This window comes from Carassius auratus, unplaced genomic scaffold, assembly GCF_003368295.1.
Source record: "Carassius auratus strain Wakin unplaced genomic scaffold, ASM336829v1 scaf_tig00039107, whole genome shotgun sequence".
NCBI lineage: Eukaryota > Metazoa > Chordata > Actinopteri > Cypriniformes > Cyprinidae > Carassius > Carassius auratus.
In genome coordinates, this window is record NW_020526490.1 from 108,488 (window position 1) to 128,992 (window position 20,505).

At 41.6% G+C, this 20,505-nt stretch overlaps 1 protein-coding gene across 1 annotated transcript in view; it reads right to left on the reverse strand.

Annotated features, from left to right (window-relative positions):
• LOC113083699 (catenin alpha-2) overlaps positions 1 to 19,099 on the reverse strand; it is a 99,337-nt gene extending 80,238 nt beyond the window's left edge. Inside the window, exon 1 of the mRNA XM_026254681.1 lies at positions 19,022 to 19,099. Within this exon, the coding sequence (XP_026110466.1) occupies positions 19,022 to 19,054 (33 nt within the window). The 5' untranslated portion in view covers positions 19,055 to 19,099. The remainder of the gene's footprint in view (positions 1 to 19,021) is intronic.
• Between the last annotated feature and the right edge of the window lie 1,406 nt (positions 19,100 to 20,505).

The following is a 20,505-nucleotide window of genomic DNA, read 5'->3' on the forward strand; positions in this document are numbered from 1 at the left end:
ATTATATTAGGCATGGTGTAGTTCAAGAGAGCAAAAGTGCAAATTCTTCAATACCTTAAAAAAAAAGTAGTAGCAGGCAAGGAAGGAATAGTAAGCAACTTGAGGTTAAGTGCCTTGCTTAGGGGCACAATGCTATAAGCTCATGGCTTGCTAATTGCAATGATCAAGCTAGCAACCTTTAGGTCACTAGCCCTGAGCATAAGCCAGTTTCATTTCAACCTAAAATACACAAGCCTGCATTTTGCCTCAAGGTAAGAGAAAAGCTTAAGATATCTCTTGAAACAGAATATGTGATTATTAATAAGATTACTAGGGTTCATATAAAACATGCTGTAGGTATACAATCACTGTTATTAGGGATGTGCCCGAATAGCGAATCCGTATTCACAAAGGCATGGAAAACGAATAGTGCGTGTATGGAGCCACTAAAGGATCATGGTTAGCCGCTTGGTAGTGGTTGCCTTTTACATAACAGTACATAACATTTCACTTACCACGTAAACAGAGAGAGGTAAGAAGAGATGACTGATAGGACGATGGCGAATGGCTTGCACATCCTGAGCACCACTGACAAACATCTAATCTTGTGAAATGTGTGGTAAGTAGTGCCGATCCATAGTAGAGTGGGCTATGTGTGAATGTGAATATCGAAAGTGGGAGAAAGAAGCCAATGCGCATGATTTTAATGCCCTGCATAGTAATAATGGCTCCCCCCTTTTTTTCATTTTTTTTTTTCATATACCGTAGTACACATCATGACCTTTCTGAATACCAGATTCGGATTCGGGCACATCCTTATCTGTTATATAATTGCCGATTTTAGTACAAGAAACACATCATCAGCATCATTCACAATTATATGCAGAGAATACATTGGGGGCCTTTCTAATGGGGCAGTAGGTAGATTCCCATGACACATGTCCTCTAATGGATGATAGGAAACACTCCTAACAAGCAATAATTATCATTCAGGCATGCACATATCTTAACCAATTAAAAAACCTGTGCCAGGCCATGGTGGGCAGACAGTAATGATAAATTATGGCTAAAGGGGATGCATAATCCATCACTAGCAAGAAACTTGAGATTTGAGATGCCCTTAAAGGGGACTTGTCACAGAAAACAGGATTTTCTGTTTCTCAGTAAAAAAAAAAAAATCTTAATAAATCTTCAAAAAAATTGAAATATTTGTGGTTGTATAGGTTGCATTTACACATCAGTAACCATCAAGTGAACCTCTGAAAAAGGAATATTGGTAGCTTTTGGTAAAGCTAGTTTAATGTGTTAAAGAAAAAAAAAAGTCAGATGAAAAATGTCCCAAATTTTGTGGTAAAAGAAAAGTATGTTTTTGATGCAAGAAACCTTGACTAAGTCAATAGCTGCAACAAAAGTGTAAAATATGACTCCTGTTTTTGGCATGTAAGGAAGTTTAAGGCCACGCTGGGCTTTTGAACAGGCCATTAAAACCAGAGCCAAGCACGAGGACGTCATCTTTTCAATCAATGTGCAGCACTCAGTGGAGGAGTTCTTGGCCACCTGAGCATGAAATTCAGAAAACAGAGCACACTCTGTAGGTAATGATCCTTCTCCCTGTGTGCCGATGATTTAATTGAAATGTTTTAATGAACCTTAGCGCCTTGTCTCTAATAACCTCTGGTAAAGGATGTGTGCTTGTCTTCTTAATGGTTTGGGTGCAACCCCAGGGAAAATGAAACAGAAATATAGTGACCAAAGTGTATAATTTTTCAGCTTGTACTGCCTAAAAAAACTAAAGATGCACTAGAGTTCACACGAGTCACGTTGTGTGTAAAAAAAAATGAACTACATTAAAAAAAGACCAGTACCGTACTAGTATTTGAACATATTAATAATCCTAAACTGGGATTATTAACCATTTCATTTCCCACACCCCTTCTTAATATTTTTTTTTTCTTTTTCCTTTTTCCAGTTCTCACAGAGTTTGGGAGCAAGTGATCTGTCCTCTGTTTTTTTATTAAGATTATTTAAGCCATAATTATTTTCCTTTGACATCGACCGTGGCGTTTTAGGGTCAGTTCCCTTTGCATCTTATCATCATTATGCCAGTGAGATTAATTTCTGTTTACTGGGAAAATCTCATTTTCAGGTTGCAGACTTTTAAACCTTTATTTAATATACTGCATGTTACAAATGTGGCAACATGTTAAATTAAACACGGTATTCCCTCACTCGAAAAAACTTGTTAAATGTTCCAATAGCATAGCTAAGCACCGGCAAGACAACAAGTATAGCCCACAGTGAAGCCCCTCATGTTTAATGTCTTTTTTCAAAGAAGGAACTGAAGTTATAGTCGTGTAATCTCAGGACTAAATTGGAAAAAAAAGCTTGACGAATGGAGTGCTCCGCCAACTCCTCGCAGACTACAAAAACAGCAAGCCAAAAATTGGAAACACTGAGGAGAGGAAGTGTTTTGCTTTAAATTGCTCAGAGGGACTGAACAAATGGAAATCTTGTGATCCTACCTGTCATCTTCCCCTTTCTGTCTTTCTGCCTCTTTTCCCAATTCTTAATCCTTTGTTCTTTTCATCTATATGGCACTGAAGTGCAGGTAAAAAATCAGCATAGCAAACTCAATCAAGTCAAATTCAGACAAAAACAAAGACAAAATAAGGAAGAAAGCATGCACTTAGCCAAGCCAAAAGATAAATCATTTAATGTTGTAAATGCGGGGTGGGTGGGGGTGTTTAAGAAATGAGATTTGTTTGCGTTTGCTAATTTAGCTTACAAACATGAACGTGTATTTTTAAGGATTAACCACCTGCTGCAACGTGAAAAAATGAAAAATCAAAGTCAAATTGGCATATTCATATCGAGATATTCTCTAATTTACTCACTCTAGGGCTCAGAACAAAGCTGAAAGATGTTTGATTTTTTAATCTGAGAAAACGAAAGCAGTCCATTACGCTGTTGATTTATTTCCACACGCCACCAATTTTTACAATTAATTTCTGAAAAACTTGGTATTATTCCTGTTTTACAACAGTAACATTTTGATTTAACAATCAAGGAAAACAACTGAATGTGGCAAAATACATTCATCAGTGGCTTCAACTTTGTCTGTCAGTCTTAGAATTTGGTTTCCCAGCAGAAGCTTTTGGTCAAGGGCTCGACGTTTCTTATTAAAATGTCAAGGGCAATCACAGGATAAACATGCTCCTGTACCTGGTTAGCAGAAAAGGCAGCCAATACAAATCAGAATGAAGAAACAGCACTGATTTAGCATTAACAATGACATCTGGAGAGGATAGGGGTGGAGATGTGCTGTTTGATCTTCCTGTCATGTCTGTAAATGAGTCTGATAGCAAAGCTCCCTCCCCTTCAATGATCACCGCAGAGGTCTTAGGGCAGAGTAGAGGAAGCCAGAGAAATGATTTTCTTGCTCTGGAGAGATGGCATTTAGGTTAAAGCTTTAGCATTGATTTGAATGTTTTTGCTCCTGGCCAAACTGAAAGGTACATTCCTGCGTGCTGTCTGAGGAAGCCCCTTTGATGAATAACTATATATGAATTTAGGAACTTAATGTGAATGTTTCTTGCCATTGCAGGATTTTGGGCCAGTGTAACACAGACATAATCAGTCCCACTTTATATTAGGTGGCCTTAACTACTATGTGTCACACCCTCAGCTCGTTCCCTTAGCCCCAGTCACCATTGCCAGTCACCATCCACTCAATCTCCCATGCACCGCTCACGTGAACCGTCACCTGAATACTGATTACCTGCACCTGCACCAGCAATCACCACACCTTTAAATACTCACCTCACTCATTCACTCACCGGCTGGAATCAAGATTACATGGACGCTCTTTGTGGATCTTCTGCCTGCTTCTTGTGGACCGTATTGTGACTCTGTGGAGATTCAGATACAGCGATTAAGGGAAGTGACTCTTTGTTGTCAGGCCTAGCTTTGTACTTGAACTCACCTATTGATCAGTGCTTGAAGATTCACCGTCTGTGACCACACTTACCAGCTCTGTTGAAATCCTATGTTAATAAAGCTTCACGAAAGTACTTACCCGTCTTCTCCTCTCCTTGTGTGGATGTGACAGGATTCCAGCCCCGAAAACAGAACTTCATATCTCCCATGGATGTTAACGCTGCTGCTCAGGGAGCGGCTTCGGACCCGTTCACCGAAATGGTGACTGCTCTCCGCCAAGTATTACAGTCAGTTTCACCACCCACCGAAACTAGTGCTACCACCACCAACAGCACGCCCCTTGCACGTCCCGCGTGCTATGCGGGTGAACCGAGTGGCTGCAGTGGGTTTATTCTGCAGTGCTCACTGTTCATCAACGCAAATACCAGTAAATTCCCCAATGAGGCCACCAAAGTCGCCTTTATGATCTCTCTCCTCACCGGACGAGCGCTACAATGGGCAGAGGCCCTTTGGAACTCCCAGAGTCCGGTTCTATCCTCATTCGACGCCTTCGTCACCCACCTCCAGGAAGTGTTCGGGGTGGCTCTAACTCCTCTTTCAACCCATGATGAACTCTTAAATCTCCGCCAGGGAGCCACGGAAATACATGACTACACTCTCCGTTTCCGGACATTAGCCGCCACCAGTGGTTGGAACCAAACTGCCCTGCTAGCTGCATACCGTAAAGGTTTAAAGCCCCAGATCAGAAAGCAAATGGTCATTTACGACGATAATGTCAATCTCGAGACGTTCATCAGAAAAACTATAAATGTGGCTCAACACCTCTCGGCCTGTGCCTCCCCGGCCTCATATACCATCTCTCCATCAGCCAGAACGCCCTCGCCCCAACGAGACCAGGAGGAACCCATGAACACCGACTCCTACCGCCTAGATGCCTCTGAACGGAGACGCCGCATTCAGCAGCGGCTATGTTTATACTGTGGCGAGGCCACTCACCTGATCCACGCCTGCCCGGTCCGTCCGCCTCGCCCAATGGTGAGTACAGTTTCCATTACCCCATCTGTATCTCACATACCTCATATCAGAGCCCAGATCACAATTAACTCACGCAATCTTTCCATCCATGTCCTGGTGGATTCCGGAGCCGCAAGCAACTTCGTCTCATCTCACTTCGTAACCAAGCACCGTATACCCATCGTCCAGAACGAGACCACTTACCGTATCACTACCATCCAAGGATCACCATTGGGCGGTGGCAAAATAACTAAAAGGACACACGAGCTGGAGCTCGTTCTGCCTCACGGACATCGGGAACAACTGGCCCTCCTCGTACTTCCTCGCGCTACTGTTGACGTCGTCCTGGGTAGGCCGTGGCTGGCCCAACATAACCCACAAATCAACTGGAGCACAGGGGAGATCCAGGCATGGGACCCGAGATGCCAGAGTCACATTCACCATCCACCAGTCCAGAATTCACAGTCTGCGCCGCCGCACCTTCAATTGCACTCCACCTCCATGGGTAGACCTGCCCTTTACTCCTCCTACTCCGATGTGTTCAGCAAGGAACAAGCCACCCGATTACCACCACACCGGCCCTGGGACTGTTGTATCGACCTGCTGCCAGGTGCCAAACTACCACATGGGAAAATATATCCACTCTCCCGTCCTGAGCAGGTGGCAATGGAGGAATACATCCAGGAGGCTCTCGATCAGGGGTTCATCAGGCCGTCCACATCTCCAGCTGCATCCAGTTTCTTCTTCGTCCCCAAAAAGGATGGCGGACTTCGACCATGCATCGACTACCGAGTGCTAAATGACGCCACCGTCAAGTTCGCCTACCCGTTACCACTCGTTCCGGCGGCTCTGGAGGAACTGCGGGAAGCCAAGGTGTTCACCAAACTCGACCTCCGCAGTGCCTACAATCTGATCCGTATCCGAGAGGGAGACGAGTGGAAGACTGCCTTCATCACCCCTGCCGGGCACTACGAATATCAGGTTATGCCCTATGGGCTTGCTAACAGTCCATCCATCTTCCAGAGTTTCATGAACGAAATATTCCGTGATTATCTCCACCAATTCGTCATTGTCTACATAGACGATATCCTGATCTACTCCCGGAACATAGAAGAACACCAAACCCATGTCCGCCACGTCTTACAACGACTCCGAGACCACCACCTCTACCTAAAAGCTGAGAAGTGTGAGTTTCACTGCACTACCGTCTCCTTCCTCGGATACGTGATCTCTGCGGAGGGAGTTCAGATGGAGTCAGCCAAGGTAGATGCTGTGGCCAACTGGGCGGAGCCCACAACGGTGAAAGAACTCCAACGTTTCCTTGGCTTTGCCAATTTCTATCGGCGCTTTATCAAGAACTACAGCCTGCACTCGGCTCCTCTAACATCCCTTCTAAAAGGAGGTCAACGCCGGCTGCGCTGGACACCCCAAGCTCGAGAGGCCTTCAGCCATCTTAAACACCTCTTCACCTCGGCACCCATTCTTCGACATCCTGACCCGTCCAAGCCGTTCGTCGTAGAGGTTGATGCGGCCAACCACGGCATTGGAGCCGTGTTGTCTCAAAGGTCTGGTGAACCTTGCTCACTCCATCCGTGTGCGTACTTCTCTAAGAAACTCTCTCCTGCCGAATGCAATTATGGAATCGGAGACCGTGAGTTGTTGGCCATTAAACTCGCCCTTGAGGAGTGGCGGCACTGGCTAGAGGGAGCTCAGTTCCCATTCACTGTTGTCACCGACCACAAAAATCTCCAATATCTGCAGAATGCCAAAAGACTCAATGCTCGTCAGGCTCGGTGGTCACTCTTCTTTGCTCGCTTTAATTTCCAGATCACGTATCAACCCGGTCACAAGAACACTAAAGCAGATGCTCTGTCCCGTATGTACTCACCAGATCCAGACACCAACAAGCCTGATTCAATTCTACCACCCTCCGTTTTCCTCGCGCCTATCCTCTGGCAGATCGACGAGGAAATTCGAGCCGCCACCCTCGAGGAGCCTGCACCTCCGGAGGTACCCACGGGTCTAATGTACGTGCCCACCAACCAGCGACTCCCCCTACTGGAAAGTACGCACACGTCACCTGGCTCAGGACACCCTGGCAGCAGGCGAACCCTCTCGCTCATCCAGCAGAAGTACTGGTGGCCTAACATGGTTCGTGACGTTACCCGGTACATCCTCGGATGCTCGGTCTGCGCCGTTACCACCACACCTCGTCAACTTCCCGTGGGTAAATTACAACCACTACCCATTCCTCGCCGACCCTGGACCCATCTAGGGGTGGATTTCGCCACTGACCTTCCCCCCTCAGGGGGGTACACTACCATTCTAGTTGTTGTTGATCGTTTTTCTAAATTCTGCAAACTAATCCCATTAAAGGGTCTTCCCACAGCGTTCGAGACCGCCGAAGCCCTCTTCACCAACGTGTTCCGGAATTATGGCACTCCAGAGGACATTGTCTCGGACAGAGGACCTCAGTTTGTCTCCAGGGTCTGGCGAGCGTTCTTCCAACTCCTCGGAACATCCGTCAGTTTATCTTCTGGATATCACCCTCAGACCAACGGCCAGACCGAGCGGAAGATTCAAGAGATCTCACGGTACCTCCGTACTTACTGCTCCCAACACCAGGATACCTGGAGCCAGTATCTGCCGTGGGCTGAGTATGCCCAAAACTCCCTTCGCCAAACCACTACAGGCTTAACCCCTTTTCAATGTGTTTTAGGCTATCAACCACCGCTGTTTCCCTGGTCAGGAGAAGTCTCTGAAGTGCCCGCGGTAGATCACTGGTTCCAGGAGAGCGAGAGGGTGTGGGACTCAGCTCACGTCCATCTCCAGCGGGCAGTTCGGAGACATACAGAGACCGCTAACCGACGCAGATCGCCTAATCCCGTCTATCTACCTGGAGACAAGGTTTGGCTCTCCACTCGGGATATCCGCCTCCGACTGCCCTGCAAAAAGCTGAGTCCCCGCTACATAGGGCCGTTCACCATCCATTCTCAGATAAATCCCGTCACCTACCGCCTGGACCTACCACCACACTACCGGATCTCACCCACGTTTCACGTCTCACTGCTAAAATGTCACACTGATCCAGTTTCTCCTTCCTCCACAGAACCAGAACCGCCTCCCCCTCCAGACCAACCCGAAATCCTCGGAGACAACATCTACCAGGTCCAAGAGATCCTCGACTCCCGGCGGCGGAACGGCCACCTGGAATACCTCATAGATTGGGAGGGGTTCGGTCCCGAGGAGAGGTCGTGGATACCACGCAATGACATCCTGGATCCGGCTCTCCTCGAAGATTTCCACCGACAACACCCGGACCGCCCGGCTCCCAGAGGTCGTGGTCGTCCCCGTCGCCGCTCTAGGATGCCTGGAGTCACCCGTGGGGCGGGGGGTAGTGTCACACCCTCAGCTCGTTCCCTTAGCCCCAGTCACCATTGCCAGTCACCATCCACTCAATCTCCCATGCACCGCTCACGTGAACCGTCACCTGAATACTGATTACCTGCACCTGCACCAGCAATCACCACACCTTTAAATACTCACCTCACTCATTCACTCACCGGCTGGAATCAAGATTACATGGACGCTCTTTGTGGATCTTCTGCCTGCTTCTTGTGGACCGTATTGTGACTCTGTGGAGATTCAGATACAGCGATTAAGGGAAGTGACTCTTTGTTGTCAGGCCTAGCTTTGTACTTGAACTCACCTATTGATCAGTGCTTGAAGATTCACCGTCTGTGACCACACTTACCAGCTCTGTTGAAATCCTATGTTAATAAAGCTTCACGAAAGTACTTACCCGTCTTCTCCTCTCCTTGTGTGGATGTGACACTATGTGCTTACAAAAAATAAATAAAAAAATAAGTACAATGTACTTATTGTGTTCATATTGTATTGTAAAACACTTTTGCTGCTATTGAGGTGGGATAGGGGTAAGGTTAGGGAGAGGGTTGGAGGTATGGGTAAGTTTAAGGGTGGGTTAATTTTAAGGTATGGGTCAACAGTGTAATTATAAATGTAATTACAGAAATTAAATGCAGATGTAATTACATGTAGTTTTTTTTTAAATATAAGTACAATGTAAAAACATGTATGTACACAATAAGTACATTGTACTAAATTATTAATTAAAATGTAAGTACTTAGTAGTTAAAGGCCACTTAATATAAAGTGGGTCCCAATAATCAAATAAATCATTAAATTAGACTTTCATTATTTATTTAGTTTTATGTACCTGGAATTAAATATAGTATCACCACTAAACTTCAACAGACTGTAGGGCAAGACATGATCCAGCCATGAACGCACAACACTTTATCCAAAACAATAATCGATGTTTGACGTCAAGTGAAGGTTTCAAATTTCTACCGCTCATTGAGATTGTATATGCATACAAGATACAATGTATTATAAGAAAGGTCTTAATCTCTAAAGGGAGTACTGAGTCTAAATAAAAAGCAGTTTCTTACATAACATATTCCACATAACAGCATTCACTTAACAGATAGGTTCCATCTCTCACAGAGAATCACTTAACACTTGAGTCAATGCACACATCTATGAGCGGATGCTATGGACACCGTGGCAGTGTGACAATTGACGATTTTTTAAAATAGAAATAAGAAAGCAGAGAAGACAGGCTGTGGGAAGGTGTTTCTAGACTGTTGATGAGAGCGACAGAAGAGCCGGTGTGCACCAGGGTTTATCAACTGCTTCTGTTATCATCTTCCACTTTGACAGACTGAGGTACCACTGTACCCTGATCCCTGATCACGAGGGCCTACTGAGGACTTTATCAGTGAGTAGAACCGCTGTACTTCCTGCCTGAGTCCCACTGCCTGCATTAATGCATTGCCCACTGACTTCAGCCTCGACTGCGCTGCAGTGCAGAGCTTTTTATAAGGAAAAACGGGGAGTGGCCCCTCTCTAGGGCTCTCGCTTTCTGTGACTGTCTTTGTGGCACTGACTACATTTGTGTCAGTACGAATCAGTTCAATCCGATTGCTGTACTGTAAATTATGCAGTGCAAAAAAAGGCTCATTTTTGGTTTAACTATTTCTTCGCAAAAGATTGTTTAATATTCCCTTGTGTAAACATTACCCTCAGGGGTCTTCAACAGGGGGTCCGCGGTAGTACTGCGGGGGGTCGTACAATTATTGTGTGTGGAAAGAAAAAGCTAAATGCAGCTAGCAACAATACAAAATTAAGTTAACTTCAGCTGAAGCTAATGCTCAGTTAAATGGTTCATTGTCCTTCCCACATAAAGATAAAGTTATATATATATGCGTGCATCTGACTCTGTACATGAATGATTATTTTCAATTCTATGGCTCATCAAATAGTATGACGATTTGCACAGTATTCTGTGCATATTAGTATAGACTGCAATGCTCAATTCTTCTTCCATTCTTCATCTCTATCCAGCAAGGACTGAAAAGAGTTGTTATACAATGTACTATGACTATAATTGCAAAAAGCACTTGGATTTAAACATTCACATAGCAATTATTTACGATCTGATCTTTTTCCCCACCTGAAGTTTAAATGACTTTTCATTCAGATCATGATTACTCCCATAGTAATAACATTATGTAAAAAAAAAAAAAAAAAAAAAATGGAGTAGAGCATCCCCGTAGCTCAACACCAAGGTCATGGGTTTGATTCCCAGGGAATGCATTAACTGATAAATACATTGAATGCAATGCTATTCTACTTTCGATAAATGTGTCTTTCAAGTGCATAAATGTAAATCAGACATATTATTTAGCAAAGAAGGATTAAACTGACAGACATTTATAAAGTTACATCATACTAGTTTCAAATATACACTGTTCTGCATATATACTGTATCTTCCCAACCTGAAACTTTGGGAAGGTAGTGTAACTATTTTTAAGGGAATCTGAAACAGCCATTCCAAACATTTTACTGGAACTGCTTCTGAATACAACACAGAGCTTCAATGTCACTTTTGTATGGTTTCACTGCTTCATTTTATGCTCAATTTGTACGCAGCACAAAAACGAGCTTACAGGGTACACTTGTCAGTGTTAAGATGCTTATGTAGATGCCTGGGAATTGCACAGGTTGACATGTAAAAATGTCAAAGCATGCGTATAACAGTACATGCTGTGCACAAGCCATCACCTTTAAGTTTGAAGAAATGGCTGCCATATACTGTATGGTAACAGCGTGACAGTTCAGAGCGCTGAGGGAACTCAGACTCTCCAGACTGTAGACATCACTCAAAGTGATTGTTTAAAATTGAAACAATTTCTGCTTGCAAATTTCATAAGTGTGGGCAATGTACAACTGATTTCGAAGTGTTAAAACTGAGCTGTACTTTGAAAAAGTGATTTTAGTTTGAGAGCAGGCAAGATTCATGAGCTTTTCTCTGTGTGTCTGTCTCTTGGAGAATTTCTTAGATGTAGATTAAGAGTAGCTGTCAGCTAAACACTTCCAAAGAAGTCAAAGTGGCTGCGGTAACAAGACAATGTAAGAACAGCAGTAAGATGCCAACACTTCCACAAGGTCACAAAGTCATATGCCAGTAGCAATAATTACTCATATACACACAGAGTAAATTTAAAAAAAAAAAATAGAAAAGGTTTGTGTATTTTCAGAATAACAAATTATTTCGTCATCTTTTTATAGTATGAGCAATTTCATCAAAGCACACATATTGCAGGAAGTCAAAATTGTTTCTACTTTTGATTGACAAAATGGATCCCGAAAACTGAAAGCGAGAGAGAGAGAGAGAGAGAGAGAGAGAGAGAGAGAGAGAGAGAGAGAGAGAGAGATGTTTAAGCATATGTTCGGAGAAGTGTTGTTCACTTGAGGAGCATCCTGGAGTAAGCTATCAGTCAACAGAGAGCTGGGAGGGAGGACTTGACAGACACATTTATTAGGAATGGGATGACAGATGACACATAGCTCAAAGTGGTGTAAGGGGACGTGTGTGGGGACTGCTAATTGCACAAGAACAGATATTTAAGAGTATTAGTTCAGCGTGGTACGCTCCCACACCTCCAGTTTCCAAACAGCTGAAAAGCTGTACCTCAGATCTTTTCCTCTTTGTGTTCTGCTTATGCTGTTATTCTTGTTTTTATTTCCATACTCTGTCTGTAGTGCTCGGTGGCAGAGCATTATGGGAGCTCAAGCACTCTGTGGCATCTGAGAGGCATGCCTCTGGGGGAGAGGTCTGACAAATGCTGGGTTTAGTTCCGTGACTGGCCCTGTGACTGCTGAATTACTCCGCTAGGAGGTCCACTAGCTCAGAGAACACCCTGTGACTGCGGATAACCAAAGAGTGATGTGATACAATTTCTTTCTTTCATGCAGAATGATTGCAAAGAAAAAAATAAAATAAATAATAAGTAGCCAAAAATGTTTTTTTTTTTTTTTTTAATTGTCATTAATTACTTAACCTCATGTCATTCCAAACCTGTAAGTTTCTTTCTTACGTTGAACACAAAATAAATATATATTTTGAAGAAATAAACAGTTGTTGGTCCCATTGACTTCTTTAGAAAGGAAAGAAACACTATGGAAGTCAATGGGCAACATCAGCTCCTTGATTACCAGCATTCTTCAAATTAACTTCTTCTGCATTCAACATAAGAAATAGACTCATACAGGTTTGGAACAACATGAGGCAGAGTAAATGATGACAAAATGTACATTTCAAGGTGAACCATCCCTTAAGTGTGTGTATTCATAAAGCATGCTTCTGTTATATTTTGCACATGGGTAATCTTTAACAGTATTCTGAAGGAAATGCAATTCTATCCATCCATGTATATTAAAAACAATAAAATAAGATTATCAATCACATGCCTTGGTCTTGGCAAGAAAACTGCCCAACATGCCCCAGTGGTTTAAGCTAATTTTATTTAAATTATTTATTTATTTAATGTTTAAATAATTATGAAATATAGCATTAGGTGATGATAATTTGTATTAAAATTGGAAGTAATGCATGGGAAAGAATCCCCACCACTTGCAGCACTCATTGCTGTTGGCTGCTATTAAATATGTATCCAAACTATGTTGACTTTATTCAGAATATCTATCAGACACAACATCCTTAAGTCAACAGTTTTAATCTTGAATAATTATTAAGTTATTTGACTATAAAATTTATGAAGACTGTCCTTCCACATCAGCACAGAATAATTAACATTCATAATCTCCACCATTACCGTAGTGACGTCACAACTCATCCATTTTCAGCATCCCTCCCCACTCTAAACTCATTCCCCTGCAGAAAGTGCACATTTGGAGGTTCAAACTCCTTGGGGAATGAGCCATAATTTCATCCATGTACCCTTGTCCAAGCTTCATCACTAGCTTGCTCCAGGGAGACTGTCCCTGTAATAAGTTTGCTCTAAGTCACTTTGGATAAAAGTGTTTGCTAAATGGGTACCATCTTGAACCATGGTACCACTACAGTAGGATAACAGATGCTTTTATCCAAAGTGCTTGAAGTACACTCATTACAGAGATTGTCCCCTTGGAGCGACCTAAGTGTCTTGCTAAAGGGCACAATGGTGATAGTTCATGGATTGCCTGTTGCAGTGTTCAAACTAGTAACTTTTTTTGATTTCAAGCCCAGAACCACTACATCATCCTATTAATAATAATAAAAAAAAGAAGTAAAACGGCAAGAGTGAGAGAGTGTGGGAATCATCAGATGTCCTCCTCGCAATGCAGATGGAGATACAAGTGCTCAGGAGGCTAAATGCAATGGAAGACTTTTTTGAGGTTAATCTCTACTGTATGCATGAACTAGTCTAATCTGTTCTGCGGCACTATTGATGGACCTGATAGCGATGCTAATGCATTAGTAAGAGCTTTCACGGCAGGGCTGAAGTTGCATAGATATTATATGCATGCTTGTGTAGCACAAAGGCCTGCTTATGCATTTATTTCCTTTACACAAATCTTTGCAGGTCATGCTACATATTGTACAACATCCCATCTCACATAAAACATATTCATTATTTGCTAATTTGTTATTTACACAGACAATGACACATAAGATCTATCTATCTATCTATCTATCTATCTATCTATCTATCTATCTATCTATCTATCTATCTATCTATCTATCTATCTATCTATCTATCTATCAAAAAAAAAAAAAACTATCTATAAGCACTTGCTGAACATAAACAGTGCAAATATAATACAACACAGACTTATCAGTGAGGGCAATACGCAAATCAACCATCCCTCCTCTGCAGTGTCTGCGATCCTGAACAGGGCTCACCATTATTGCTTGATTTGCACTGGTCGAGGTGGTATATTCTCTTGCCAGGTAGACAGTAATAACTCAAAGCCGGCTGCCACAGACACTCGGATGTTCCCCCGGTGAGACTGATTTGATGAGATGGCGATGCCTCCATTCATTTGACTGAAGGGCCTGAACAGCCCTGAGCGGATCACAGAGGCTCGCATCTCATATCTTTAGTGGCTGAGCCATGAGAAGGAAATGCATTTACTCGTGTACACACACACACACACACACACACACACACAAACCATGCCATAACCAGCACATGCATCTACCCAGATCCATACATGCAAATGTATGCATATATCACATGTTCCCCAGCGTGCTATGAAGGTTATTTTGCATTGTACATGGGCGAGTCGTGCATCAGTTAACCCCAGGAAACCCCTGCGCTAGTGCCTCAATGGCTCAATGCATCATCTTCCTGCAATCATCTAATAACAACCCAATAGCATTTTGTAATTCATTTTGATTGAATTGGGCTGTTTTGCCGTTATAAAGCCCATGGCGAATGTTCTTTGAGGTTGGTAAACAACATCACAATCACAGCAGGTGAGTGCTGCTCATAGATCACTGCCTGAAATTAAAATACATAATGAGAACATCCAACATATGTGCATGGATTTCACATCGAAGACATCAACAGCTTGGTCTGCAACTTGCTTGGAATCCTTCTTGATCCCTTGGCAAGTTTTTCTAGTATCTTAAACCCCATTAAAGTGATTAAAATGTAATTTGTTTTGTGATGAGATTCTAGTGATATGTTGTTAAGGTGAGAGGTGGTTTATCAGATGCAAGAGCATATGGAGATCACCTGCAGTGGAAACAGGAAGTGGTCCGCCAGAATTACCGGTGTAAAGTGATCTCGTAAATCAGGGCTATCAAACACTTTTTTTTTATTTCCTTTAAACCACTTTACTATACCATAAAATCCCCATGTATCCGTGAGGGAAACATCTTGCCCCGCCTCAAACCATGATAGATAATGAAATAAAATGTCTTAAAAGGATTAAAAATGCTTGGCCTAGCAAATCTGTAAACAGCCGGTTTCCGCATCCGACACGTTACTACAATGCATGTGTCAGGGAAAGTTTACAGCTTTCCAAATATTGGTCCAGCGAAGTGGGTGACAGAAGAAGTGGGAACATGATGGCTGAGGGGTTTGGGGAGGGGGGAAGGAGCATACAGGAGCAGAAACGAGGGAGGTGATGTACGACTGCTGAGTCTGAAAATGCGACCGTGGAATTTACAGTCTTGGTGAAGGGGGTGGGAGTGGGAAGAATTTAAAAGATGTTTTCCAATTATAAAAGATTGTACAAACAGGGCGGAGGGTAAACGGTGAATGCTCATGTGCTGTGTGTGTATGTACCGCTTCTTAACCTCTGTGTCGGCTGATTTATACACCCACTAACACACTCCTGAACTCCAAGAGTGTTAATTAAATCAGGCCGCTCAAAACGAACATCCATTCTGCATTAGTTGTTCTCTCTGTGGATTTACTGTGATGTGGGGTGAAGAGGGTTTTCTCTGAGGTCTATAATACCAGGAGAATAGTATTTGTTAGCATTAATATTCATCTCTACAGTCCCAGGACCACCCGGAAGTGTGAGATTTACTGTTAAATCTGCTACACTTGCTCTTGGTCCCACCTAACTTTTTGAGCCAATCAGTAACACTTTATTTTAGTCTATCTTAACTAGTTGCTTATTAGCATGTATTATTAGAATATTAGCCATTTATTAGTACTAATTAAGCACATATTAATCCCTTATTCTACATGGTCTTATTCTACATTCCTTATCCTACCCAATACCTAAACTTAACAACTACCTTACTAACTATTAATAAGCAGCCAATTGGGAATTTATTGAGGGAAATTGCTAAGTTAATAGTGAATGGGTGTTCCATATTCTAAAGTGTTACCAGCCAATCATTTGAGAATGTCATGTGACTAAGTGTATTTGTTCCGAAACAGGGACTTAAATTGTTATGTTCTTGCATTCTCTTTTTGGTTTGGTTTGCTTTTACAAGACAACATTTCAAAGTGTACCAAAATGTTGTATGCAAGTCTCAGAAAAGCACAACCTGGTAAGAGTGCACCTGTTTATATTTTGGAATTCTGTTCATAGCGTCATTCTTGTAATGCACCTGTTTCAGAAAAGAGCAATTAAGAACAGATGTGTTCTTTCGTCTGTTAGTTCGAATTGTTTTCTCACCACAACTAAACTGCTCCAGAGTGTATTTCCAATTTGGCAGAGACCAGCTCGCTCAGATGATCTCAGACCTATTGTGTTGGTGTGGGTCCAAGCAAGGTTGTTGTGTTCATACATGCCTAAACAAACTGAACTAAGGGTCAAAATACACTAGTTCTCAAAAAAAAAAAAAAGAAAGAAAGAAAAAAAAAACACTCCAACAACCCTCTACATTGCGAGTAAATCACACGCACATTTGACTACATTTTACTCTATGCAACTAAATGATGTCTATCGTTAGACATTTTCTAATAAATTCTTAGATTTTACTTGCCAGTGTGTGTGTTCAAGGCTATTACAAGATTAGCACATTTTCACTCGCTGAACACTGACTGAGGGCTTCAGAGTTCTCTCTCATCAAGCGATCTGTTCTTTTCATTTAATCTCAATGAAGAATTAGTTGTAGTATTATCTTTTAATAATAATTAATATGATCTATTACTATTTTTTTTTACAAAAACCCTGGATGTTCAACAATATCTTAAGCATCACCACCAGTCTCAAGTTCAGTTAAAATGACAAATATGCATTCATACATGGTTACCAAGTTTTAGTTCTAATCACTAAAGTTCTATCATTAAATAGTGCTTAATGACATAATGCTTGACTGAATGATTAAGAAGCTGTGCCATTTTACAAAGATGAGCTGATTGGAATCATCTATATATGTGTGTGTGTGTGTGTGTGTGTGTGTGTGTGTGTGTGTGTGTGTGTGTGTGTGTGTGTGTGTGTGTGTGTGTGTAAAATAGTATATCAGTCTGGCGAGTAAAAAAAAAATTACTAGCCAATGGCGATTTATATTGCCAAGGTGTGTATAGAGGATTGTCCAAATTAGCCAGGTGTGAACATGTCCAAATATCATGGCTAATTTGCAGATTGCACCACAACAATGCACAGTGTCTTAAACCTTTTACTGGTGGCTATCCAGAGTGATGACACAGCTTACAGGGAAAAGTCTACGTAAATTTGAAATTTGTCAGGGTCTTGTAAGGATCAGGCACTGGTTAAACATCCACTATAACAGAATTGTAGAAGAAAAAAAAAATACAAAAATATTTTGCCAGAATAAAAAACAAGTTTTGAATGGTCAAACACAACAATCTTCTAGAGAATGTGAAGAAATCTTACAAATGAGAGGGTGACTGTGGTGATTGTATGCTCTCTGACAGCTGACATTTTGATGTTTAGAGTGTAGGGACATTTTCGTTCCTTACCTGAATGTGTCATATGGTGATTTTATGAAAGGAATAGTTCACCCAAAATGAAAATTCTGTCACCATTTACTCTACCTCATGCTATTCCAAACCTAGAGTATGACTTTTCTTTCTTTTTTTTTTTTGGTTAATAATGTTCTACCTGCTCCTTTCTGTATAATGAAAATAGTAAATGTGGGTGGGTGCTATCAAACTACACAATGACAAAAAGCACCATACAAGTATGTATCATAGTATTCTTCAAGCCTCCAATAGTCTTACAACAACATTGTTCAAGGAACAGAGGGGAATCTATTTATCAAAAATCTTGTCCTAACTGGGCTGACAGGGGTGCCTATGTTTCCCTTAACCAGTTAAATATTTATCTAGCCTTGTTCTTTAAACTGAGAAGCAGAAAAATGTATTTCTATTGATGTAAATGTTAGGTAATAGTATCATATAATAGCACAGTATATGCTCATTCTTTATAAGTAAAAACTCTCCTGAATGTCAGTCTGATAGGAATGCCCTTATGTCTAATGCCTCACAGGTTTATTTCCAGACTCTGTTTTTAGTTTAGATCATCGCTGACTGATCTGACACTTTGTTTTTATTGTCATGGTGATGGATAAAAAAAATACATAAAAAGAAAGCTTTTAAGTTGTGCTAATTGCTTAAGTCAAGAGCGTGGACCTCAGCTTCTTGAGTTAGACACATACTGGTGTTTGCTGCTTTTATGCACGACAGTCAGATGTTCAGAAGTGTGAGGAGGTGTTTTTTAAAGTCTAAACTGTTCTCAAAAGACTTATTCTCTTGACCATCAAGTAACAATACAAGATAGTCCAGTGGTTTGCATTACAGTTGTCTGTCTTTTTTATTTGAAGACTTAAATTAATTTGCAGGCTCAAAGAAAACATATTTATGCTTCCTTGGGCAAGTATTAATACCTGAGGCATCAACCTCCAGAAAAGATTATTCAGTAAAACCAGTGGTTCTTTAAAGTGTGGCGTTATTTGAAGGGGCCTTAAATGGCAGAGTGGAAGAACTTCAGTGAAAAACTACTTAAATGTCAGTCCCTTCCTCACACAACACTATCATAATATAGTGCACAAGTCATATATACAACTTTTATGATACTTTTATGTGCTTTCTAGAGCTTGACAGTTAAAATCTCTGTCTTCTCATCCCTTATTTATGTCCTTTTGTGTTCTACGAAACACAATGTTTCATGAGAAAAAAAAATGAGATCTTGAATATCATGAGGCAATATATCACTTTATTTCAGTGTAGTGGTCATGTTCATTTTATGTTTTTATTTTCTAGGAAGACAAGAGGCAAAGGACTGACTCACCTGTCTGCGAAGATCACGGGTCTTCTTGGTCATCTTATCAATAGCTGAATTCAGTGGGTCTCCTTTTTCTTTTGTCCCGGTCTGGAATAAGGTAAAGAAATTCGGTGTTAGATGTAATATTGTTCTGCAAGCTCACATCAGAAGAAGATGAAAGAGTAACAAACAAATCAAGAGAGAAAGGTTAAGTTAAAAAGGCTGTTGTCGGCCTGAGTGGGGTTTGGTGAGGGTTTTTTAAGACCCTCTTAAAACTTAAGGCCTGGAAGTGCCTCTAAATTTAGACACAGCAGTGATGGAATAAAGCAAGCGCCGCATAAAGCAACAATAGTGTATAGACATGCTGATAGATTAGATTTAGAGATGGAGGCAAAGGTGAAAGACAATTACACACAGGAAAAAAAAAAAAGAATAATAATGTTATATATTCACTGACTAATCTGATTGGCTGGCTTTATGAAACTTCCTGAAATAAAGGCACAACTAATGCTTTATTTATTATTTTATCAATCTGCCTGAAAATCACAGGGTCGATTCAATGAGTTCTAGTTCAGAAAGAACCAATGACTTAATTTATCAGGTTAGTGGAATCAAATCGATGAGAAAATTTAGTTTGAGGCTCTTAATAGCAAGTAAACAAGCAGCACTGCATATTTCACTTTGTTTTAAAGTCTGGGAAAGAAAGTGTATGTGTTATTTTGAGTGGACAACAATCTTTATCACTAGGTCTATAGACATTTCGATGTTTTATGTACAAGAAAAATCAATTTCAGATAAACCTTGCCATTTGTGGCCACATAAAAGGTCACTTGATATGTTTGTCAGACTATATCTTGCTGTTTAAATACGCGTTTTGGCCAGAATAAGCTGCAGTGTGGACTAGACTTGATGCCATGAGCAAAAAGTCTGGCTACGCGCGACTAGTTCAGGAGTGTCATGCACCATATAATCTGAATGCCCCGGTTTGCTTCCTGTCTGATTGTTCCAGAGGCTGTTGCCCTCAAAAATGGATTCTCGTTCCCCCGTCAGAGTGAGCTGGTGAAATGTGCCTGGGTTGAAATGAGGACGGTTCCTCTTGTTAGCGAGTAATTAAAGATTTTGCAGCGGTGGCGGCCGTCTCCCCTAGGTCCGATCTGCCAGACAGCTCACAGCTGGCTCCTGTATGTTTGTGTCAGAGGAAACTCTCACCACAGATGACAACACATGTCCCATCTCTCTCTCTCTCTCTCTCTCTCTCTCTCTCTCTCTCTCTCTCTCTCTCTCTTTCCCCTTTCAGCAGCAACACTGCAGGCTATGGCTCCGTACAAACAAACAGTATCCTATTAAATATGGACAGCAGGACTGAAACAGTTAAATCCCGGCAAGAATTTGCCAGAAAATGATACAGTGTATGAGAACAAAATAATGGTGCAATGCAGGAATGTTTAAGAGGCCATAAAGTGTTTTATTAGGAACACTCTCAAAATAAATTAGGCCTAAATAATCGCTTG